General features: G+C 39.3%; 1 protein-coding gene across 2 annotated transcripts; it reads right to left on the bottom strand.

Annotated features, from left to right (window-relative positions):
• Positions 1 to 754: 754 nt before the first annotated feature.
• On the bottom strand, positions 755 to 24,552 carry angel1 (angel homolog 1 (Drosophila)). Of its 2 annotated transcripts, XM_067368029.1 has the most exons (12): positions 24,436 to 24,552; positions 22,168 to 22,346; positions 18,520 to 19,048; positions 17,940 to 18,157; positions 15,771 to 15,840; positions 15,007 to 15,437; positions 12,929 to 13,055; positions 12,115 to 12,240; positions 11,705 to 11,770; positions 6,579 to 6,609; positions 4,011 to 4,168; positions 755 to 1,058 (listed from the first exon to the last, which is right to left on the bottom strand). In XM_067368029.1, exons 1-12 carry the CDS (start codon positions 24,497 to 24,499, stop codon positions 922 to 924), a joined length of 2,136 nt encoding a protein of 711 aa, XP_067224130.1. In that variant the 5' UTR covers positions 24,500 to 24,552; the 3' UTR covers positions 755 to 921. The 2 variants fall into 2 exon arrangements, with proteins under 2 accessions (XP_067224130.1, XP_067224131.1); XM_067368030.1 differs by lacking the exon at positions 11,705 to 11,770.
• Positions 24,553 to 25,628: the final 1,076 nt, after the last annotated feature.

Genomic DNA, 25,628 nt, shown 5'->3' with positions numbered 1-25,628 from the left:
TCTCCAGCTTTGTTGTTGTTGAGCTGTTAAAGCTCCGCCCTCTTCTGGAAAGGGGGGCGGGAGCAGCAGCTCATTTGCATTTAAAGGGACACACACAAAAACTGTGTGTTTTTCCTCACACACAAATAGGGGCAAATTTGACAAGCTATAATAAATGATCTGTGGGGGATTTTGAGCTGAAACTTCACACACACATTCTGGAGACACCAGAGACTGATATTACATCTTGTGAAAGGAGCATTATAGGTCCTCTTTAAAAGAAAAATCACATAGTGTAGCTTTAAATCTGAAATGTGTAATTTCTGTACTCACTGGAATTTAAAAATTATGATTTCAGACAGGTTTCCCAAACACTTCTAACACCCTGCCTAAAAACTAATGACAGTTTGTGTCTTGACCAGCCTTACCTGTTGAGATGCCTGTGAAAAATACACCAATGAGTTTTGTTCATCACAAAGGTGATAATATGTTGTTTTATGTGTGCTCTCTGTCAACTCAAGAAGGCTGGAAATATTTTTTTTTGTGGGATTCTGGTGCAAGTGAAGATACAGCTGCTTGTCATCTGCATAATTAATAAATCAAATGTGTCTTCAAACTGGGACAGTACTTAAACTAAAAGCAAAAACAGCAGCAGCACATGCAGTTATTTATTTAGGTCTATTCAAAATAGAAATTCAAAACCAAAACAAAAGAAATACAAAAAGCAAGTGCATTTTGATTAAATCATTGGGAACATGTCAACCGTAGTCCTTGCATCAAATGACATGCTGGAGAATTTCACACGTTCTGTTACTGAATAGAAAACAATATTCATCTGACCAAAAATGATTATTTTTTTTTTCATTTGCAATCCAATTATAAGGCAATTAAAATGATAAAGAAAAACAATCCTTACATTAGAGAAATATTACAGTCAGACACTCATCTGAGCTGGAGCTTGACCAGCAGACTGAGGTGATCGGAGGGAAAGGTTTCGTTGGGAAGACCCTTCAGACACCAGAGATCAGCCTCTGACAGCAGAGACAAACGGCCCAGCAGCTGCAAACCGCCAGCGCTCTCTGTTCAGACAAAACACATGCGGTGACATCATCGGTCATGTGACAGGCCAGTGTGTCCATGAGATTCCAGCACATTCAACAAACAAAGCCTGAAGCTCTTAAACATCCATTACAATCAACAATACAATCAAATTATAGTATATAATATTAAACAGTTTATTGAACCTTTAGACAAAACATTAAAAAAACAAGTTTGCATGTTTTTTGTTCAGTATCATATTTGAAACATCAGGCTTTTATGGCTCATATAGTACAATATAGTGGGAATATGGAGGAAAAAACAGCTTAATTTTATTCAGAGGCCCATAAATATAAGCAAAAATATGCAATTTGATGTAGATTTTGTTATTAATATGGATAAAAAGTAAGAAATTCTGATGCTTTTAAATAAATGAGAAATGCATATAAATATCAATATCTGCCACTAATGTGTCTTAGTAAGATGATATTTAAATGCTTAGTTTTTTTATCAAAGCTCTGTAGTTTTAAAACATATAATGAAATGCAATACAATGATGACTGAGAGATGAACAAATAAACCTTCAGCAAAAGATGATGATCATATTTGATTCTCATGATTTCTCAAGTAAACCGAAGCTGCTTCAGTTTGATGTTTTTAGTAATATTTCAATTCAATAGTAGTAAGTTATTCTTACGTTTACTTGATAAAATCAGTGCAGATTTCACAGCAGAAAGACACGAGCTGAAGGAGGACATTTGTACAATTAAACTAAAAGACTTTTACTTTCTAAAACAGTCTAAACTATCAATCAGACTGTTGTTGCTGTCAGTTGCTGCTGTAACACCTTCATTTCCCAGCAGGGATCTCTAGTCTCTCTGGATCTCTGAGTCTAAGATGACAGAAGGACTGTAGTAGATTGTGTGCAAATGGTTTATCAGATCATCATTCAGATCATCATTCATCAGCCTTAGAATATGATACAGTAGGCTTTATGTCGTTAAAGGCACAATATGTAAGATTTTTGGATTAAAATATACAAAAAACACTCATTACACATAACACTCATTACCCTCCGTTTCTGGTAAATATATATTAATATATATTTATATAAATGTTTTATTAGACAGGTGAGCAACTGTTTGGACACGTTCATCAACAGAAAACTAATCATGTTATACAGCTCAACACTGTAAGTCTTATTGTTTAAATCTCGTTTTCTTGATTTACCGCGAGTACCATGTTTTACCATGATGGATCTATCTTACTGCAGTGTGTAACAGTGTCTCACAGCAGCCTCCGAGTGAACGCAGAGCAGCATTATAACAACTTTCAACACTCAAATGTATCTAATATGATAAACAGAGCTGCGTTACCTCACATACACTTGACTGAAAGAAGCGGAAGCGGTGACTGTGGCATAATAAAAGTCCCGTTGCTCTCGAGACGCGTGTCGCGCTCATCTCTCATTAGCAATCGCTCCAGCTCCTCGTTCAGCTCCCACACTCTGCTTCATACCACAGTAATGTTAATCTTCAATACATTAGCTCATCCATGAATATGGTTTCTGCCCGCGTCTTGTCGGATTATTTTCCACCAGCTGTATACGTGAAGACAACACCTCCCATGATTCCACAAAATCAAGGTGTCATTAACCCTCTACCACACGCATTATGATAAATTTATTAAAAAAAAAATATTTGACTCTTTTTCTTTTCTTAGAATGGCTTAACTTAAAGTTGCTGTAAAAAAAAAAAATTGGGAAAAAAATTATTTTATAAGCTTTAGCAGTAAATATAAACAAAACCTTATACTTATTTTCCAACATCTGGTGCTTTTCCATTCTCTTTTGCAGAATAATGCTTTATATTCTTTAAATTTCATTACGTTTTTTGTGAATATTATTTAAATTGTTCAATTGTAGTTCATGAAAATCCAACATTACGCAATCTTATGAGAGGAAGGTTATGAACATGAACCCCCCCCATAATCCTTGAAACTTCACCTTTTTTCTGTATGAAACTTCAAAAAGCATTTTTTTTCAGAGGTGAGACACATGTACACATCACATTTCGTACACTTTACCCTAGCAATACACTTACATCCACTTACACCTGCCTTTTTGAGACACAATGGTAGGCCAGTGGTTGTTCTGGACCAATATACTGGCTGTGGTGGCAGATCTCTGATGTTGATTTAATCCATAATATAAATGCCATGGCAGTCCTTAACATACGACTAATCAACATTATATCACTAGCATTAATGTTTTTATTGTTATAGCTTAACAGACTGCAGCTGATCTTTGCTAGCTATCTAACCTATTATAATAATGTCATTCCATTATTGTGCAGTGTTGCCTTATGGCAACACAGACATTTTATCGATTTACCAAAAACTAATTTCTTAATTTTTTTTTTTTTTTTGAGTGGTGAATATGTTATCATAACTTATCTGAGATGATGTTAACAATTTTTTTGTGAACGGGACATGGGCGGGTCCTTGTTTGTTACTGATGTTTTAATTTGCTTTCAGCAACTACATACAAGAGACGGCAGTCTGTCAGAAATTCGCGCCACAGAAAAAAATTGCATGTCATGTGACTTAACCAAAGCACATCATTGGTTAAACTAAGGTCTTCTCTTACCAACAAAAAAAAAACGAGAATATTCTGTTAAAGAGACAGTGGCAAGGAAATTAACATAAAGTGTATGTTGCCATATGGCAACACTATGCGGTAGAGTTTAAGCTACGCATTTGTTATGAATAAGCGACCTCTAGTGGTGAAAACTTACATATTGTGCCTTTAACACAAATTGTTAAAAAATTAAACAAGACCATTAAACACCAATATTGTCAGAATTATGACATTGTTTGATTTGAGACAGACCAAAAAAAACACTATTTTAAGTGGGGTTGCAGATATTTGATGCATTTAAAATGAGCTCATTTTCATGCTGGGCTCATGTGATGACAGATAATAGTTGATCTACCTCCAGCAGAGCCGCTCCTCCGGGTGGAGTAGAAGATGTAGTCGACCATCGCTGCTCCGTCTGAGTTCAGTGTGGTGATCGCAGCGGTCTGAGTGTCGGGACGCACCTGACTGTAAGCGGACGTCAGGCTCAGCGTGTGGCGTAAGGTGTGTCCGAACCTGCAAAAACAAGGTTAAAAAACAAATTTTCTCCATAGACAAGAAGAAATTCTGAGGCACAAAACCAACCAGCTCCTGATGGAGCATTTTATCCATCCTATAGAAAACAATTGTAGAATTTGTTTGCTTACTATAAAAGCTAGAAGTGTTGTGAGGCCTCTTGGCCTTTGTAACTGTAAGGGTCAAACAAGTTTACTTGAGCATTATTTGTTGGTAATTGTCCACCAGACAACAGGTGGCTGTGAAATAAACAAGACCATTATTAAGGGTGTCACGTGCAGGCCTCTTGCCTCTGGGAGTGTTGACTGTTTTGATACAATGTTTCATTTTAACAATGGGAAAAGGGTTGACCATCAAATTGGCAGAAGGCCATGAGAAATTAAGTCAAAAGATGTACAGTAGCTGGAAGCTGGTCACCCTTACTAAGAAAATTCTCTTACATAAGAAACACCTGCAATTATATTAGTGAAGTGTCTATGGCAGAAAGGTCGGGGAGTACATGGGAAGGAGAGCACGTGTAAGTGAGAATATGGGAAAATGTAAGAGTGAATGTTACCAGCCAATGATATTAATTTGGTGTGTTTTAAGAGATAAGAAAAATGTATAAAACTGTGCCCCGGCTAAGGGTGCCTCAGATGCGGAGCTGGCATCTCACTTTGTTGCTTGACAATAAAGTTAAATACTTCTGAGACCTGGAACTTCGACTCTGTGAGTTTTTCTTCGAGACCAGAACTGAAGGGACAAAGGGACATCGAATCTGCCACGACACTCCCAGAAGGAATAAAACTATGTAAAGTTAGGAGTGTGACGAGACAGTTAGCTCACGAGACGAGACACAAGATTGCATTCACGAGAAAGAGACGAGACAAGATTTTTACACAGTATTTTAAATAAATCCTCATTGATGAAATCCATGACTAGTATAGGCCGCAGGTGCATTTTCAAATGTTTTATAATTTTAATAATCTTGTAATGAATGTAATTTCAGTTCTACTTTCTGAGTATGAATTATCATATGCAGTAAAAGACAACAATACTCAAGCACTGTAAAGGTTTTGCTACAAACTCAACTGACTGGCTTCTCTCCTGTATGATTTCATGAGTATCTTCAGACCTTACTGTACATGATTTATGAGCTTCTACAACTTTTGACCTCCTAACTGAACTCCTTTTCACAAATTGATCATAGAAATAAAAACAGTACAAATAAAAATGAATAACAGTTTTCTTATTAACAATAAGTGCAATCATAATCAAAGCACTCTCAATATTATCTCAATATAGTGCAAATAGAGACCAATTTTTCTTCAATCATGATAAAGAGCTGAGAGATGCTTACAACTACACTGCCCAGCCTAAGATAGCCTTCATATTGGGAGAAATTTGCATCATGCTTTCAGAAGTATTGAAGCGACAGTGCTGAGCACGCATTCTGTAAGGACTGTATGCATTCTGTGTAATATATTTAATATAATAAATAAAATATTTATTAGGGCTGTCAATAGATTAATTTTTTTAATTGCGATTAATCGCACACTTATCGTGAAATTAAGCATACACCATTTATCTTGTTCAACACGTCCATTTTGCCATCATTGCCTATATCCAGCAAAGTAAACCATCAGATTGAAATGTGATTTTCACAAAATTATATTTTTCAGCTTTTTTCAAGGTAAATTTAGATGTCCTTCCAAAAAAGGACACCAAATAACCAAATTAAATTTTTTCATATAATTCATACATCTATGTACATTAAAGCACCCATTTAAAAAAAACAGTAAAAAATGTTTCAGATTTCACAGTGTACAGTATGTGCAACAGCAAAGAGCTTGTTTATATTTTAGACAAGTCAAGTTGCGATACTGAACAGGACCACATGGAGATGCCAAAAAAAACCCTAAACCAACCGCCTAGACCTGCATATATACTGAAGTACACAGCAACATACACGGGACAAATCCAAACATTATCCTGATTGTGTGTGAAAATGTACTGAAATGTGTCTGTGTGTAAATATAATGTGCGATCAGTGCGTCGAGATACAGGATTTGTTTGCGCATCAGTATAACAGAGTTACGCGTGCTTAATGTACGACTCCTGTAAGTCACCGCAATCGTCTTTACTTTGAATGCAATCCTCATCCATCAAAACTTTCATAGCAAGACGATGGTTTGCATTATCCAACAGAGAAACATAGTTTTCATCTGGCCATACAATGACAGAATATGACAGAGAGTTCATGTTTTAAAGCGAAACAGACACTGGAATGAATAATTCTCTCTGCCATCTCTGATATAATCAGCATGGACTTTAAGATCATCTAACTATTGAATTGTTTTTATGCATTGTGTATTTCTTCATTGGGCAAGACTCTTCTGTGTATGTTAAACCTGAACACCAGCTGACTCACCTTGAACTGAACATTTCCACATCTTCTGGGTCTGTAAAAAAAAACAAAAACAGAATGCATTTCAAGAAATACCATGCAAACACTTCAGACACATGCAGAAGTCGTCCACAGTTACGCTCGTCAGTGTAAAGGTCTGGGTTGCACCAGCCATTTGCGAGATCTTAAACTGGAATGTAAAATCCACTCAGGCTTAGTAACTACTAGTTAATTAGTTTGTAAATAACTCTGTACTTTTGTTGCACCTGTCACGGCTACACAACCTGCACCTTCAGACACGGACACTTACGCCACGCCCACTCGTTCACAATCACCGGAATACTGAACACCTGTGCATCATCACCAGAGCCACATATAAGCACACCAGTCCCATTCACTCATTGTCTGGTCTTGCACCGATCCCTACACGTCACTCGACCTCGTCTTACCTGAACATTGTACCTACTGTTGTCTTCATCTCCAGTCCTGAGTCCTCCGTCATCATCTGTGTCACCATCGTCATCTGCCAAGGAAAGTTTACATTGTTATACCATTCACCAGTTCTACGTGTCAAGATTCTTTACCTGTGTCTGAAACCTCTGTTAATAAACACTGTTGCACTTACTTCATCTGTGTCCTCGTCTGTGTCTGACAGAAGACCAGACCAGATGCAGAGCTCTTCAGGCACAGGCGGGGACCGCACCACGGATCCCTTCCTGGAACTGGTCAACGCTGTACGGTCCTCACTCCTTCAAAATACCACAACCACCACACCGTCATCATCAACACCTACTCCACCGCTCACTTCTTCAGCTGCCCCTGCGAGTCCCATGGCCAAACCAGCGACATACAGTGGCGCGGCGGAGGATTGCAGCGGGTTCCTACTACAATGCTCTCTTTTCCTGGAAGCCAATGCTCATCTGTTCACCACCAAAAGAAGCCGGGTGGCGTTCATCATAAACCTATTATCAGGTAAAGCCCTGCAATGGGCCCAATCATTATGGGAAGCAAATTCTGCGATCCTTGGTTCTGTATCCTCATTCTGTTCCCAGTTAAAGGAAGTCTTCGGCCAGCAGACAGCGGATTTATCCATTCACAATCAGCTATTCAACATTCGCCAAGAAAGGAATGAAACTGTAAGTTCATATGCTGTGCGCTTCCGCACCCTCGCTTATATAAGCGGCTGGAATGAAACCGCTCTCATCACCGCTTTTCGTCATGGATTACATGAAGAAGTTAAACAATGGATCGTGGTATATGAAGATTCCCTGGGGTTAGAGAATCTTATCCAAAAATCCATCCGGGTTTCCCAACGACTCGCTGCTTGCAGTCACACCGCTCCCGCTGTAAATCCTCCGCCCGTCTCACCATCTGTCGCGCCTCCAGCACCTGAACCCATGCAAGTTGATACATACCATCTCACCACCTCAGAACGACAACGCCGCATCAACTTAAGGTTGTGTTTGTATTGTGGGGGAGATGGACATCAACTAACCACCTGTCCAGTTCGACCTCCTCGTCCAGCGGTGAGTACCATTCAATTACCTCCTCAAACAGCACGCTTAACTAAAACCTGGGTGAACCTAAGACATGGTCAATCTTCTGTTTCAGTACAAGCCCTCCTTGACTCCGGGTCGGCGGGGAACTTCATCAGCCAACAAACTCTCAATCTCCTGAATGCCAAACGTCAACGCAGCCCCGTCGACCTGGAAATAACGACCATACAGGGAAAGCCGCTGGGCCGAGGTCATGTCCGTTACTTCTCCCCCACACTCATCCTTCGCGTCGGTCACTTGCATGTGGAGGACATCACATTTATGGTGCTGGAGGAGTCCACCGCTGACATTATCCTGGGACGCCCATGGTTAAACCAACACCAACCTCACATCCATTGGCCAACTGGTGAAATCCTCAAGTGGGGTAAGAACTGCCATGAACACTGCATCACCTTACCTATAAAAGTTCTTCAATCATCATCTTCATCCAGAGAACCACCACTACTGATCCAATCTACCTCAGTTGAAAGTCCAGAAACCCTAGTCCAAGTAACCATTCCCTCAGCTTATCGGGCGTTCCAGGATGTCTTCAGTAAGCGGTTGGCAACTCAACTTCCACCTCATCGGCCATGGGTCTGCGCCATCGACCTCCTGCCTGGGGCCACGTTACCAAAGGGAAGAGTATACCCCTTGTCCATCCCGGAGCAGAAGGCCATGGAGGAGTACGTCCAAGAGGCTCTTCAGCAGGACTTCATACGACCATCGACTTCCCCTGCCGCGTCGAGTTTCTTCTTCGTGGCCAAGAAGGACGGAGGCTTGCGGCCGTGTATTGACTATCGCCATCTCAATTCACAGACAGTTAAGTTCAGCTATCCCCTTCCTCTGGTCCCAGCTGCCCTGGAACAATTACGTGGAGCCACCATTTTCTCAAAACTGGACTTGAGGAGTGCATACAACCTGATTCGCATACGGAAGGGGGATGAGTGGAAGACAGCGTTCATCACCCCGTCCGGGCACTACGAATATCAGGTGATGCCGTATGGGTTGTCCAATAGTCCGTCTGTGTTCCAGAATTATATGAATGAAGTTTTACGAGATTGCCTGAACAAGTTCGTCATTGTATACATCGACGACATCCTCATCTACTCTCATCGTAATGAAGACCATGTGAACCATGTCAAACTCGTCCTCCAGAAGCTCCGTGAACACAAACTCTACCTTAAACTGGAAAAATGCGAATTCCACACCTCCTCAGTCCAGTTCCTAGGTTATGTCATCGATTCCAATGGTGTGAAGATGGACCAGGGGAAGGTGGAAGCCATCACTCACTGGAAACAACCCAACACCATTAAGGAGCTTCAGAGATTCCTGGGCTTTGCTAACTTCTACCGCCGTTTCATCAACAACTACAGCATGCTCAGTTCACCACTCACCTCTCTTCTCCGTAACCGGCCCAAGTCTCTGTCCTGGAACCCCACGGCCACGAACGCCTTCCATCAGTTGAAACTCGCCTTCAAGTCCGCTCCGATCCTGGTCCATCCCGATCCAAACCGTCAGTTCATCGTCGAGGTAGATGCCTCTTCCACCGGGGTCGGAGCGGTACTGTCCCAGCGGCAGGGGGATCCTCCACGACTCCATCCATGCGCCTTCTATTCCAAGAAGCTATCCCCGGCGGAGCAGAATTACGACATTGGCAATCGTGAGCTCCTGGCGATCAAGCTCGCATTGGAGGAGTGGCGACATTGGCTGGAGGGAGCAAAGGAACCGTTCGAAGTTATCACTGACCACCGCAACCTTGAATATTTACGAGACGCAAAAAGACTCAACCATCGCCAAGCCCGATGGGCCTTATTCTTCAACAGATTCAACTTCAAAGTCACCTACCGTCCAGGAGATCAGAACAACCGTGCCGATGCTCTATCTCGTCTTCATCAAGCAGATCCCGATCCTGAACCTCCAGAGCCTATCCTCCCTCCAGCCATGATCATAAGCCCAATCCAGTGGACCACCAACCAACAGATCCAACAAGAGAACCTCCTCCAACCTGCTCCGCCGGGAGGTCCAGAGGGTAGGATATACGTACCACCTCAGCACCGTATCACCCTCATGGACTTAGCTCACTCATCTCCGGGCTCTGGACACCCAGGCAGGAGAAGGACCCTCTCGCTCCTTCAACAACGTTATTGGTGGCCATCCATGCCTCAGGACATCTCCAGGTACATCAGGGGCTGCTCAGTCTGTGCCATCGCGGATACCCCTAGGAGATTGCCTGAGGGACAGCTTGTGCCTCTGCCCATCCCAGAACGACCCTGGACCCACATTGGAATAGACTTTATGACAGATCTGACTTCCTCTTAAGGATTCACCTGTATACTCGTTGTGGTGGATAGATTCTCGAAATCCTGTAAGCTCATTCCTCTCAAGGGACTACCAACGGCCTTCGAAACGGCAGAGGCACTCTTTCACGACGTCTTCCGCCACTTCGGTTTACCTGAAGACATCGTTTCTGACCGCGGACCACAGTTCATCTCCCGGGTCTGGACCGCATTCTTCCGCCTCCTAGGGGTATCCGTCAGCCTCTCGTCAGGATACCACCCTCAGACCAACGGCCAGACTGAGCGGAAAATCCAGGAAATCGGGAGGTTCCTGAGGGTCTACTGTCACCGTAACCAGGACTGTTGGAGCCAGTATCTGCCCTGGGCCGAATACGCCCAGAATTCCCTCCAGCAGTCCACCACAGGGCTCACCCCGTTCCAGTGTGTGTTAGGATACCAACCTCCCTTGTTTCCATGGTCGGGTGAGCCCTCGGAGATCCCAGCGGTAGATCACTGGTTCCGACAGAGCGAGAGGGTCTGGGACTCAGCTCACGTGCACCTCCAGCAGGCAGTCCGGAGGCACAAGGAGCAAGCTGACGCCCGCCGACGACCCACTCCTCAATATCAACCAGGACAACAAGTTTGGCTCTCCACTCGGGACATCCGCCTCCAGCTGCCTTGCCGTAAGCTGAGTCCCCGGTACATCGGACCATTCACCATCGAGAGGCAGCTGAATGAAGTGACATACCGTCTCCAACTCCCAGCACAGTACCGCATCTCACCATCCTTCCATGTTTCTCTTCTCAAACCCTTCACTGACCCTTTGTCTCCTCCTTCCACAGAGCCTGGTGATGATGCCGTACCTCCTCCTCCTGCCATCGATGAAGACACCAACATCTACCGGGTGAGAGCTATCCTTGACTCGCGGCGACGTGGGTCCCAACTGGAATACCTAGTGGACTGGGAGAACTATGGCCCAGAGGAGCGATCCTGGGTCAACCACCAGGATATCCTTGACCCCAGTCTACTTACCGAGTTCCACCAGGAACATCCCGACCGTCCCGCTCCTCGAAGCCGTGGTAGACCCCGTCGCCGCCGTCGTTCCCAGCCGTCAGGAGCCGCCCGTGGAGGAGGGGGTACTGTCACGGCTACACAACCTGCACCTTCAGACACGGACACTTACGCCACGCCCACTCGTTCACAATCACCGGAATACTGAACACCTGTGCATCATCACCAGAGCCACATATAAGCACACCAGTCCCATTCACTCATTGTCTGGTCTTGCACCGATCCCTACACGTCACTCGACCTCGTCTTACCTGAACATTGTACCTACTGTTGTCTTCATCGTCTTCATCTCCAGTCCTGAGTCCTCCGTCATCATCTGTGTCACCATCGTCATCTGCCAAGGAAAGTTTACATTGTTATACCATTCACCAGTTCTACGTGTCAAGATTCTTTACCTGTGTCTTCACCTGTGTCTGAAACCTCTGTTAATAAACACTGTTGCACTTACTTCATCTGTGTCCTCGTCTGTGTCTGACAGCACCATTTGTTCTTAAATCAACTGCTCTTTTATTCCAAGATTCTGTAAATATTTTGTTTATATGTATAATTAAGTTTCAAATGAGTTTGGTGGTGCAACGCTCAAATGTTTAATAGTGCGTAAATTGTACCTTAGTACTATTTAAGTCAAAACTAGGCTTAGCATTAACTTGTGCACAGCTGGGAGAGTGAATGGATTACCTGGTGTTTTGTCTGTGACTCCTGGTATGAGCTCCAGATCTGCAGGACGCACACACGCCGCCTCACAGTAACGCAGCCGAAGCATAAAGTCGTGGCTGTACTGCCGGTTATCCACTGGAAAAATACCTTTATGCACAAAATTAAACATGCATGTTGATCCATGTGATGATTTTGGTTACTTAATTATATACATTATACACTGAACAAAAAACAACGCTATGTTTGATAGCATATCCTAATATTTTCATGTTGCACTTCCTGTTTTGACACAAAGAGGCTTTTATTTTTCTGAAAATGCTAGTGAATGTTTTTGCATTAGATTAAAACTTACTGAATTTTCTCACAGTGTGTATAACAACTTCCCAACATTTTTTTCCCCCACTTTTTATGCTTCCTGGGTCAAAAATTCCTTATAAATCTGGAATGGATTAATTATTTTTTTATCAACATGTTTTCTTTTTTATTAACACAGGTTTTGTATTTCTTTTGGAACTGACTGATCGTAGGCCTCACTGATCTGAGCTCAGTATTTGAGTGGAAAACGTTTACACAAGCTTATTCACCTAAAAAAAAACTGAGATGCATAAGTTCAGATCAACCAGTTCCAAAAAGAAATACAAAAGCTGCGCTAACTGAAAGAAAACAAGTTGACAAAAAGTTTGAATCCAATATTGGTGATAATATAGCATAATTTACAAACAATTTGAAAGGCTAAACTGCCTAAATTAGGTATTAAGGTAATAATAATAACTGTATTTTCAATTTCAAGCAACGGCAGAAAGATTGTACACAAACCATGTGATCTGGCACTGACCTGAAGCTGCGGTCTGCGATTCAGACTTGTACTGACAGCTGTCAGTGATGTTGAGGCTGCTTGGCCACAAGGGGGCGAAAAGCCTCGGGTGATGGACTTTATATGACAAATCCATCTGTCCTGAAACCTGCAAAGGCAAACAATCCATTCACAGTGTTTTCTACAGAGTTAACTGCTGCAGTGATCAAAATCACTGTACAGTATGTATCGCGCATACAAGAAGAACACAACAGAAATATTACTACACTTATATATCATATCGCCCATCTCTATAACTTGCTCTGGTAAAGCGCTAAGGCACTATAGACATAAGAGTATGAGTTTCTGTAAAGCTGCTTTGAAACCATGTGTATTGGTTACCGCTGTAAACAAAGCAGCGCTGAGCGCTTATAAAAACTACTTTAAAATACACTGTATGGAAGTAAGATGAAAAAAAATACCATCTAAACCAGGGGTGTCAAACTCATTTTAGGTTGATGGCCGGATTGGAAAAAAATAACCATGTGCGGGCTGAATTAATAAAAAAAAAAAAAAAAAATTAAATAATTAGTGCATTGATAGTTGCATTAATATTGGCTATATAAACAACAAATTAATTTGCAAGAAAAATAGTACACTGCTCCTTAAAACTGCATTTGTTCTTACAGCGAAAAAATTATTAGGTTTTTAAAATAATGCTTTATTTAATATTTTTATTATTAGTGATGCACCTTTTTTGATTTTTCATGGCCAATTCCAATTTTTTTTAGAAGCAATTTGGCAGATTCTGATACTAGTTGAAGCAAATGTATTTGTTGTTTATTTGTTAAAAAAAAAAAAAAAAAAAAAAAAAGTTTCCCCTCACTGCAGAACACTCGAGATCCAGGGGGCAGAGTCAGGTAGGTTTAGGGATATGTAAAGTGGGAGGAGTTGGACCCACCCCCTGGATCTTATGTTCTGCAGTGAGAACCATCTTAAAAAAATATGCACCTACACAGAAACATTGCAAATTCACTCTCTGACAGTAGCTGGCGCTTATTGAACAGCAGTGACATCGCATTTCCATGGTTACCGCTATGCACAAAGCAGCGCTGCGTCGATAAATAGGCTAATACTAGGCCTACTTTATACGGAGATAAGAGGAAAAGCCATCAAGACAATTCCCTTCAGAGATGCATCCACATCAACCCCAATTTAATATTTGTATTATTCTTCCCATTACAAAACAGTTTGTTTGCAAGCCCGGAATAAAGATCGACCAAAATAAAACTAAAAAATGTTTGGATTTATGACCAGCGGACTAGTGCATCTCCATTTTTTTATTTTTTTTATTATATTTCAAATCATCCTCCAGGCGGGATTGGACACCTTTCTGGAACGTATTCGGCCAGCGGGCCATATGTTTGACACCCCTAATCTAAACTTTTCTGAACCCAGTCAGCTCTCCTTATAAATCTCATATAAATCCACACCCCCAAATGTATCGCGATTCATTTAGCATCTTAAACGACTTGAAACGTCACATATTTTAATTGATTTTCAGCCGATTCCATATTTAAAAGAAGACCTACACTGCCCCTCTCACATGATGTAATATAAGACTCTGGTGTCTCCTGAATGTGTCTGTGAAGTTTCAGCTCAAAATCCCCCACAGATCATTTATTATAGTTTGTCAAATTTGCCCCTATTTGGGTGTGAGCAAAAACACACCGTTTTTGTGTGTGTCCCTTTAAATGCAAATGAGCTGATGCTCCCGCCCCCTTTCCAGAAGAGGGCGGAGCTTTAACAGCTCAACAACAACAAAGCTGGAGAATCTCACGCAGCCAAAATGAGGATTGTCAGTAACGGTGTTCAGCCTTACATTGTTCAAACCGGAGTCGACACTGATGGAGAGACTCAGGAAGAAGTTACAACTTTTAGACGTTTCTGAATGGTTAGTGGATAAATTGATGTAGTTGCTGTGGAGTTGATTCAACTCATCCACTAGCATTTGTGCAAATCCAGCGATGAATTGACCCATTGTTGTATGAAAATAATCTTAATCTCCAGTATTAAATCTTGGTCCTGTAGAAAGTCCACATATTAAACGGGTCACTCACCATCCAGGTTGGTAACCCATGGTAGTAGAGCTGTCCGGTGGTGATGAAGTTCCACAGAGGGCTGTTGGGTAAAGAGTTGAAGTCCCCACATAAAATGACCTCACAGCGTCTTCCTTCACTGCTGCATTTCTTGATCATGAGGTCAATCTCAGCAAACACGATGGCCAGCTGGGCCAGCTTTATGTCGCCTCTTCTGGGGTTGAACAGCAGGTGTGTGTTGGCCACACATATGGGGCTGAATGCTTCATTCTGCCCTGCCTTTGGCTGGAGGAGCAGCACGATGCCCACATTGTCACGATCCAGCAGCTCGCAGTCCGGTCGGCGAAACTCCAGCAAGCTGACAGAAAGCTGGATAAAGCGCTCGCTGTGATAACACACCGCACAGCCGTCTGTTTTGGTTCCTGTGCGTCGTTTGTAGATGCAGGTGTAACCTTGATGGAAAAAAAAAAAACTTGATTCAATGGGTGATTAACAGGAAACAACACCTGCAAACTCACAACTCGCCACATGTCTGACTGATTTCAGCACATGAATGAAGTTCTCAAAATGGATTTGCAGGTGCGCATATACAACCATACGAATATATTTGACTTGACTTTTTATCTACACACTGGGTAATTTATTTCATTGTGCATTAAATTTTTCATTTTTTGCCGGCTTGTTCTTCCATAGGGGAAGATTATCCTCACTGTTATGTTATCAGCAGCAGGTTCATTTCATGTTCCCAGAATAATTCTGGCAGCGGTTTATGTTCGGCACCTCACCCATGTCAGTCAGGACAGGAAACATCTGCTCAAGAAAGTGATCTTCTTGAACTTCTTGAAGACAAAGAATCTGTACAGAAGAGAAGATTATGATATTAGTGCAACAGTCGGGTCCTGGAAGTAAAAGCTCCATTCATTTTCTCCATAGGTAAATTGATTTTTAACAATAACTCATAAACCTTTAAAAGACAGACCTGCTGTGAGCTCCGTGGTTGTTATATATATATTATATACAGCTATGGAAAAAATTAAGAGACCACTCCAAGTTCAGAAATCAATGTTAAGTGGTCTCTTAATTTTTTCCATAGCTGTATATATATATATACATACACTCACACACACACACACACACAGTGCACAGCATAAATGAGTTATATCTTTACAGATATAATATTCCAGCAAATCTGCTTAATCAACTACCAAAGAAGCATGTCAAAATTATTCAGGAATATAAGATTTTCTTATCAAGGTGATAAAATGTTGTGTAGCAAAAATGAGTGCACCCTCCTAAAAGTTACTAAATAAAATTAAATTTTAAAAAAATCTGGTGTAAGTTTAAGGCAATGTTTGATCAACAGGTAAGTATGTTGAACCAAAACATTTAAAGAGAAGTAATTTCTTGATGATTAAAAGTGTTATATAGCCTGAATCATTCTCAGACTTAATGCTGACAACAGTGGAAGCACTTGCGAGAGAATCATCAGGAGACTTATTTCTTAGCACAAATGAGTGGTACACAAGGATTACCAAATCATTGTTTTAAGTGTGAAAATATAGCAAAAGTAACACAGAAATTCAAAAACAATGGACTTGTGACAATAATCAGACCTTCATTTTAAGCTTTCATTTAGGGATGAGGGATTTTTTTGCTAGACAAAGAGCAGGAGAAATACCAAGCGAGTGTCTCAGAGCCAGCAAAACCTCTGAAAAGAGTGACTGTTGATCTCACAGAGTAAGATGTAGCCTGCAGAAATGACATGCATGGTTGTTGTTCTCACTGGAACTACCTTCTGTAGCCAAAACACAATAAAGTCAGCCATTTCCAAAGCCCATATTTACAAAAATATATCAATACTCTGGTCTCATGAGACTAAAATCGATCATTTTGGATCTAACAGCATCAGAAATGTTCTGGTGTTGCTAGAGGAGGAGTACAGTGAGAAGTGCCTGGTTCCCACAGTAAAGTTCAGTGGTAGTAAAGCTCTTATATAGGGATGTATGAGTGCTGAAGGTGTGAGGGAGTTGTGCTTTATCAATGCTGTCAAGAATTCACACACCACTGTGTAATTTAATACTCAAACTTGAAACAGAAGATGTTACCCTTTCCTCATGTGGGGGATTCTGTAGAGACGAGTTGAGCAACACTCAACGTTAAAGATCAGGGCATTTAAGGAGCTCATCATCCAGGAGTTAAACAGGACAGATGTGACGATTTTTCATGAACTTGTACACTCCATGCCAAGAAGGGTCAGAGCCGTATAGTCAAAATGATGGAGGGCATACTATGTTCTAGAATATTATACATTTGTTGAATTAAATCTAGGGTGTACTAATTTCTGCAATCCTTAATTTAAACAAAATTGGCTAATTTACTTATTTTATGGCTATTAATGACATATATTTCACAGTTTTTATTATGTAGATGTTTAATACATTTCAGTTTTGCCATCTTTTCATGAACTGTATTAGTGATCATAAAGAAAATACATCTTTTGTATTTGTTCAGAGGGGATGTACTCATTTATGCTGTACACTGTGTATATATATATATATATATTTATATATAAATATATATATATTTATTTCTAAATACATAATTAACAACTTTAAATAATAGTTTTATATTTCTTAATTTTTAATTTGACTGTCATTTGCAAAGCTTAATGGGATTGTAGTTTTCTCCCTCACAGTCTTTGTCTTTTTGTCTGATTTTCAAATACATTTCTGCTTCGAATCAAAGTTTGTAATGTTGTGATTATCCTTGCAGTCAGTTGGTCCATGGCTTATGACGCTTTAACAAGGACTTTTTTAAAATCCCTATAGGAAAAATGAATGGAAAAAAATATTTCTGGAACCAACAGCGCTAATGAAGAAGTGGACAGCACTAGTGCACTCTGTTAGAATCAATGGCCGTCATGTTTCTATGTTTCGGGTTGCGTGTCGTCTTACGTCAGGTTGCCAGATCTGCAGTTCCTTCAGGATGGTCCAGAGCCGGCCGTCCCACATTAACACGTCCTCTGGGCAGTGCATGTACAGACCTGGATTCGCTTCTAGCAGATCCTGAGCCAGGATGTTGTAGGACATGATGCTGAAGTCAAACGCAGCAGCTGTGTCCCCACAGGTGCCCGCATGGGTTTCACTAAGGTCCTCCCACACTCGCCACATCACTTTGAAAGAGGAAAAAGGACCTTATGTGTGATTACAATGTACAGTGCTTTAAATGGAAGATTGAGTAGCGTACACAATCATACAACTGATGATATCTATGTGTAACTTACACTACCAGTCAGACGTTTGGACACATCTACTCGTTCATGATTATTATTTCCATATTGCATATTATTATTATCAATGTTAAAAACAGTTTTTCTGCATCATATTTTTGTGGAAACCGTGATAAATTGTATTTTTCACGATTCTTTGATAAATAGAACACACACTACGACACCTTTAAAATCATTCAGTCAGTGCGTCTAAAGCTTTGTCTGGAAGTGTGTATATTTTTGCAGCGTAAATCTGAGAATCCCACCTTCAATTCTGTCATTGTCTTGAATGGCAGGATAGTAGCTGAAGTCAGGAAACTGCACGTAAGGGCAATAAGACATCTGTGACAGTCCGACGCCGGAGGGAAAATGCCAGCCGATGGTCTCCGCTGCCGTCTCAACCTGCTGAGAGTCTGCGAGCAAAGCCGCCAAATCAAACACTGGGCTGCCGGCCTGTAGAAGAGCCTCTTTTCCAGCATCAGGATCAAAACCCAGGTAGATGTCAGATGTGGATGAATCCATCTTATGGTCATCATATACTGCACATGCATCAATCCCTCCATTATCCGCTGTCAGATACTGAGCGCAGCTGCTTTCGTCTTTGGTGTCTTGGGCGTCAGGGTGACTCTGAAACTCAGATTTGGCAAATGCGGACTCATTTATCACAGAGTCACGATCACTTGTTTCTTCTAGACATCTGAGCACTGATGTTGAGAGGTTTTCTTCCTTCAGCACCATAGCCTCGTCTGCATTTCCATCGTTCACAGATGATGCTGAAGCTTCCATCCAGGGCATCTGAAAATCAAATTTGAGGCTTTTTAAGATTACATCATACGGATGGGGATAGAGCATAATAATGACTGTACAACTTTACAATTCAAATACAGTCTTTGACAAAAACAGTTTTATAAAATTATAAACCTCACATTACAGCCTTTAAATAATTTTTTAAGGCATGAGACAAAATTATAAATGATTATATTTATATTCTGATGATTATATTTGAACACATGATTATGTATGATATATTATATATGCATATATGTTTAGATTTTCAGAAAGCACATTTGCTTCTTTTTGATCCACTGGTTAACAACAACAATCCTGCATTACAAGAGGTCTTAAATTTGGGGATAGAAAGGAATCACAATATGGCTTAATGCAATTGATTATTAAACTTCGAAAGGTGATGATTTACAGCAGGTGACACTGATGGAACAGCAGAAATATAGCGGTTACCCTGGTAAACAACACTAAACTACACTAATTAAACAAGCTAATTACTCAGAAAGGCGACAATTTTGCATGCAATATATAAACACTATAAGGTGTCATGATGTCATAATTAAATCACTGTTTGTTTCTGTATTTTTTGTTGCCATATCAGCATCTATGGCTATTTTCATGGCAAGAACAACATTAAAAATAAATAAATAAACATAATTAGCACAGTAATAGTAAAAAACAACAGTTAATAATTAATTCACATAAATATAACAAACATTATATAAGATTTTTCATTTCAATATTTGATAAAAAAAACACTTAAGATGAAAACATCCATTAAAGAACTTTCTGTGTAAAAATGTTGCCTAGTGACATTCAAAGCAGTACATTCCAACAAAATATGTTTTTCATAATTCATCAACAGTAGATCAATAAGTGATTGTTTGGCATAAATGTGCAGCATTTATTGATTGTGAACTGCTTTGAAACCACGAGCTTGTAGAACAAGAATCAGTCCCAAATTACAGTACAGTACTCATGATTAAATCATCGCCTTTTGAAGTCTAATAATCAATGATATTAAGCCATATCACGATTCCAGTTTTTCTGTCCCGAAATTTAAGACATATTAAAATGATAATTAAGACTTCCCAGTAAACATTTGGACGTTTAATGATCCTTGAAAAGATGTCCCTCCGACATGGTTGAAAAATAGTTCAAATTTGAACGGACGTCTTAAACGTTATCGTATTAATTCATTAATAAATTAAGTATTATATTGAACTACACGTAGCTAGAAGTCAAAGTAACAATTATACATGCAACCCCAGAGAATTGTGGACATGTACAAACATATCAATGCATTTTTAGAAAACTTTCTTAGTTACACATTTTTACCGATTTATGCTGTCCTACCGCAACAATTTTTGGCCAGGGACACAACGTTACCGTCAGACCAATGTTTGCTGAGTTCTTACACCATTTAACCCAGTGGTTCCCAAACTGGGGTACGCATGTAATTCTAACTTAAAATAATATTAAAATCGAGCATGTATCTCTAACTGCCTAATAGTACATTTAATCAAATTACCTCATTATTTGCAGTCAAAAATGACTGTATCCACACAAGCAGCATATATAGATTATAGATATAGATTGCATATAGATTGCGTACCGAATCTGCTGCCTTAAATCGCGCTAAATTACTGTCGTTCTCGACAATGCACCTTTGTAAAAGTGAGGATTTAGCACTTACTCGCATGAAGAAAAAATATAGACACAGAAAATTGATTAATTTCGATTTAAGACTCAAACTTTCTCCGATACAAAAACATACATTCTGTGAGTTCTTGTATTTAATGATGATAACGAGCAAGAATGCAGTTGTTCCCAAATATCCACATGACTGCAAACGTGACATTATTATACAACAGGTCAAAAAACAAAACGTACATTTTAAACACAGTACTGTCAGTAATTACTCTATTTTGCAATGAAATAATAGTTCTAACGAAAACCACAGCACAGAACTACAACACACGTCTGTGTTTCGCAAAAAGTTCTGCGAATGGTTCTGCGGCTTTGAAGGAGTCAATGATTCAATGATTCATTCACAGCCACTTGCTTTGTTACTGAATGAATGACTTGACTCACTCATAAAACAGTGACTTGCTGCCACCTACTGGCGGTTTTAGTTTAATATTTAAAGGTTTTACTTAGTTTTACCATCATTGCATATTTCTCAATTGAATATTTTTTTATTTAAAACATTTATTTTATAAAGTTATACATAAAGGTAAAAATAAAATGCACTGGAAAATCAATTTAGGGGGCAAATAAGGTGTGAAAAGGTGTGGTAAAGGTGTGACTGCAGTCGAAGTGGAAGAGAGGGGGTACACAGAAGGATGGTAATCCCTTCAGGGGTTACTCCAAACTAAAAAGTTTGGGAACCAATGATTTAACCCTTGTGCATCCTTATAGACATTTTTGTCCTTTTCAGTTTTTTATTTTTTATAATTTTGCCTGTGTTAATACTAACTAAATACTGGAATTGTAATATTTCACCCCCATTTCCTTTAATAATAAATCTATTTTAACACTAATAACACAAAATAGTTCCTCTCAGCACCTTAAGGACAAAAAATATCCCCATTGAATCCCCGCAATTGTTGTTGGTATGCATGTTAAATGTGGTTTGTCTGTGTATAATAAAAAAAGTGTGTAGGTGTGTGTGCGTGTAATATTTGACAGTGAAAAACTCTACTGTAACTGCAAATCACAAATCCAACCACTGTGTGCACAAGTGGAGTTTTGCTGGCATCTAATGGCGAAAATGTAGTACTGCGCCTAAACAAAATCTTACTGAAAGCTCATTTTTTGATATATCAACCTCAAATTTGTTCAAAAATCATTTTCATAAACTTAGACCTCTAACTTTTTTCTTATTTCAGTTTTTGCTTTACTTTCAACTTTAAACTACATCTGTGCTCACAAGAATCACATTTTTATGACAGCTTTTGGACATAGACATTTTTGTGTGTGTAACTTTTTTTAATTGACCCACTAGGGTTAAGATATTAAAAGCATTTTATGGCTTTAAAGTTGATAAAACTGAATTTAAGACTTTTTAAGAGTTAAGGACCCGTGGGACCATGTCCCTCTGTCAGTCTATTTTCCAGTTCACTGACCTCCACCGTTCCCTGAGGACTCTCTGTCTCCGTGTGGTCTGGATCGGAACCGGCGTCTGTGTTTCCTTCGCTGTGCCACTGCTCTGACAGTCCCGTCTGCTGCTGTCCAGAAAGAGTGCCGCCACCATCCCAAACCTCTTTGCCATTAACGTACACAGATGGTGCCTTGCGCCGCAATTCTGTCGAGAGAAAATATTAAAGTGATAGGAAAATATATTTCCAAATATATAGTGTCACTTCAATGACTAGGTCACTCACTTTCAAGAGACACAAAACTCTGCTTTCATTCTTAAATTTACATAAGGTTCTGTATTTTTTGCAGTACTATAGTGCAATTTAGAGCTCCTTGGAGAAGGATAGTATTTGAATATGGTAATCTTTCAGAGCCAGGGCAGACTGGGGCTAGTTGTCACATGGGGAAGTTGTCACGATCTTGAAAAAGTTCACTTACACAAAGGCTTATTTTTGTTCTAGCAGTGGTTTGTAGGTTGGTTTCAAACACTTTGACTTTCAAATAGTCATAACTTTCAAAACTCATGACTTTTTTTTAGTTATATTCAGCTTGTCAGTGTGTGTGTTAGTGGTGAAGATTTTACAGTGACTCTTTCTGCATGTTACATATTTACACCAGTAGGTGGTGACAGAGTGACTTTCTTTATGAGTGAGTCATTGAATCATTCATTCAACCCATTTGATTCATTTAGAAACTGTTGTTGCATCCCAATTCACATAATATCCATCCTAAATATAATTGCAAATCAGAAATAGTGTGTCCCAAAGCATAGTATGCTGAAATTAGTGTCCCAAAGCTACCCAAACAGTCCATTTCCAGTGAAAATTTTAAATTGCAGATCCTTTCACACTAATATTGAATTCTAACTGAATTGTCACGATAACTTATAAACCTGTAAGGCGTTGCTGTGAGCTCTGAGGCTGTTAATCGATGGTATATGGTTTTATTGAAGCCACCCGTTTGCATTATTTCTTTTTTTTTTTTTTTATAATCGTGTTTAACAGTTGAATTTGTGGTGAAAACCACATTACCCATGATGACGTGAAAATTCCACCAATCAGAGTGACAGCGAGCAAATCGCACCAAAAGAGCTCTTTAGGTCCGCCCACTCCCATGAAGCACCGCAAATGATGTAATCGACTCAAAATCTATGGTCAAAATATAGGCTAGCGTTTCTATAGATTTCAATGACTTTCAAAATTGGTTTGGTTCATGGTTTATAAAATCCCCATGGGAAAAATAACAGAAAAAATACTTCAGTAACACCACTGAAAAAAATGGCCGGCACTAATACACTCTATCGCGCTTTGGAAGAGAAACCGGTTCAGAACTACAAACACGAATAGTGTGAAACTACAAACATGGCGGATATGTGAGCCCGACGGTTAAAGTTAGCATAAGGCAACAGAAGTTGCGCTAGCCTCACTGTCTATGCATCTTCCCTATTGTGCCGTATGTCCAAGTGAAAGGGAGAAACAAGAAAAAAATGACAGGCGGGACTTTGGATGGTTGTGGTTGCTATTGGTGGATCTCATGCGATTGACAGGTTGCCCCGCCCTCACGGCAGTAAATATGTCATCGGAGAAGAAATGTCACTGCAAGAGTTATTTTGATTAAAGATTAGGAGGTAATCATTAATAAATACTGCAATACTCCATAAAAACAAAAATTGCCCATTTTTATTTCATAGTGACTTTCACAGGGGTCTAATTTGTTTTTTTTAATTGGTAAAATGTTAAAATAACGTTTCATGATATCAAATAATTACATGCTTGATGTACTGTATTATAATATCTAACTTAACCATTAAATCGTAAAAAAATTAAAACGAAAAAACGGAATCCAGAAAAAAATTAAATGCAATTTAAAAATCAATAAAACGAATTTCATATGACCCTAAGAATCGTTCAAGAATAAACCAAAAAAAGTGTGACAACAGCCCCGGTCTATCCCTATATCAAAAATCTAACATTATAACTGCAGCAGATGGGTTATATTAGAAATGATTTCATTGGCTGGTGTGTCAGCATTAATAGATGATTGATTGAGAGCGTGCACTTAATGAAGGCCAGCAGCTCTCATATGTCAGCATGTGCTGACCGTCACTCTGCCTCCACAACACTCCGACACACTGATCAGAGGTTCAGTCCTAACTTCAGCACGTCTGTCTGCAGCTGCTGTGCTTCATGCGCCGCACGTGCTCGAGCTGCAACATCAGCAAACACTAATGCGACGAAACACCGAGAACTCCTTACCTGAGAGTCTGCCGATGAGTCTCGAGAGCGGATAGAGCACATACAACATCACACTCACGATCATGTTTCACAGCAGCACAGGAACAAACTTTATTCATGTCGCTGAACGTAAACAGCTTGACGACAAACGCCGGCGGGATGACGTCACTGCCAACAGGCGAGCTTTCTGTCGTATTATTGTTTAAGAAAGAGAAATTATCGTTAAATGTAATGTATTTACTGCATCTTTTATATTTGCTGTGCCTGAATGCGATCATTGTTTGCAGTGTTATGAGTTTATAAAGCTTTATCAGAGCTATTGTGCATTTGCAACATGCATTATTTATAGGATGCACAGAATTATAATGCATAATGTTTGTTTATTATTAATAATAATAAAAAATTTGAACATTTGCTAATTTAGTTTTTATAGCCACAATGCTGTTATAGCACAAAATTAAAAAGATGGCTTCATACTGATAACAAAAAAAGTCCTCAAAATTGTTCAGATCATGGAATAAGTCATAAAAATGTTCATGCTCAGATCAAAACATTTATACATTTATGCGTAATATATAAATTTACATTTATTTATATATATATATATATATTTATTTATATGTGTGTGTGTGTGTGTGTAGATATTTATATTTACACATATTTTTGTGTGTTTGTTTGTATATATATATATATATATATATATATATATATATATATATATATATATATATATAAATATTAGGGCTGTCAAACGATTAATCACATACAAAATAAAAGTTTGAGTTTGCATAATATATGTGTGAGTAATGTGTGTAATTTTTATGTATATATAAATACAAACACATCCATGTATATATTTGAGAAATATTTACAAGTATATGTATTTATTTATATTTTTATATAATTTATATTATATATACATTTTTTTTACATTAATAACATATTTCTCTTAAATATATACATTAATTTGTGTGTATTTATATATACATATTATTTACACACATTACTCACACATATATTATGCAAACTCAAACTTCTATTTTGTATGTGATTAATCGCAATTATTAAAAGCAACATGCATTCAAGCTATATATTTTATTAGTTCCTGCAAATGCATACATTTAAAAAAAAAGAAAAAGTAAAAAAAAACAAATGTTTTGATCTGAGCAGAACATGATTGATCTTTTTTGTCATTTGATAAGACTTACCTTTTC

Source organism: Chanodichthys erythropterus, chromosome 18 (assembly GCF_024489055.1).
Source record: "Chanodichthys erythropterus isolate Z2021 chromosome 18, ASM2448905v1, whole genome shotgun sequence".
Taxonomy (NCBI): Eukaryota; Metazoa; Chordata; class Actinopteri; order Cypriniformes; family Xenocyprididae; genus Chanodichthys; species Chanodichthys erythropterus.
This window is presented reverse-complemented; position numbering and strand designations above follow the sequence as displayed.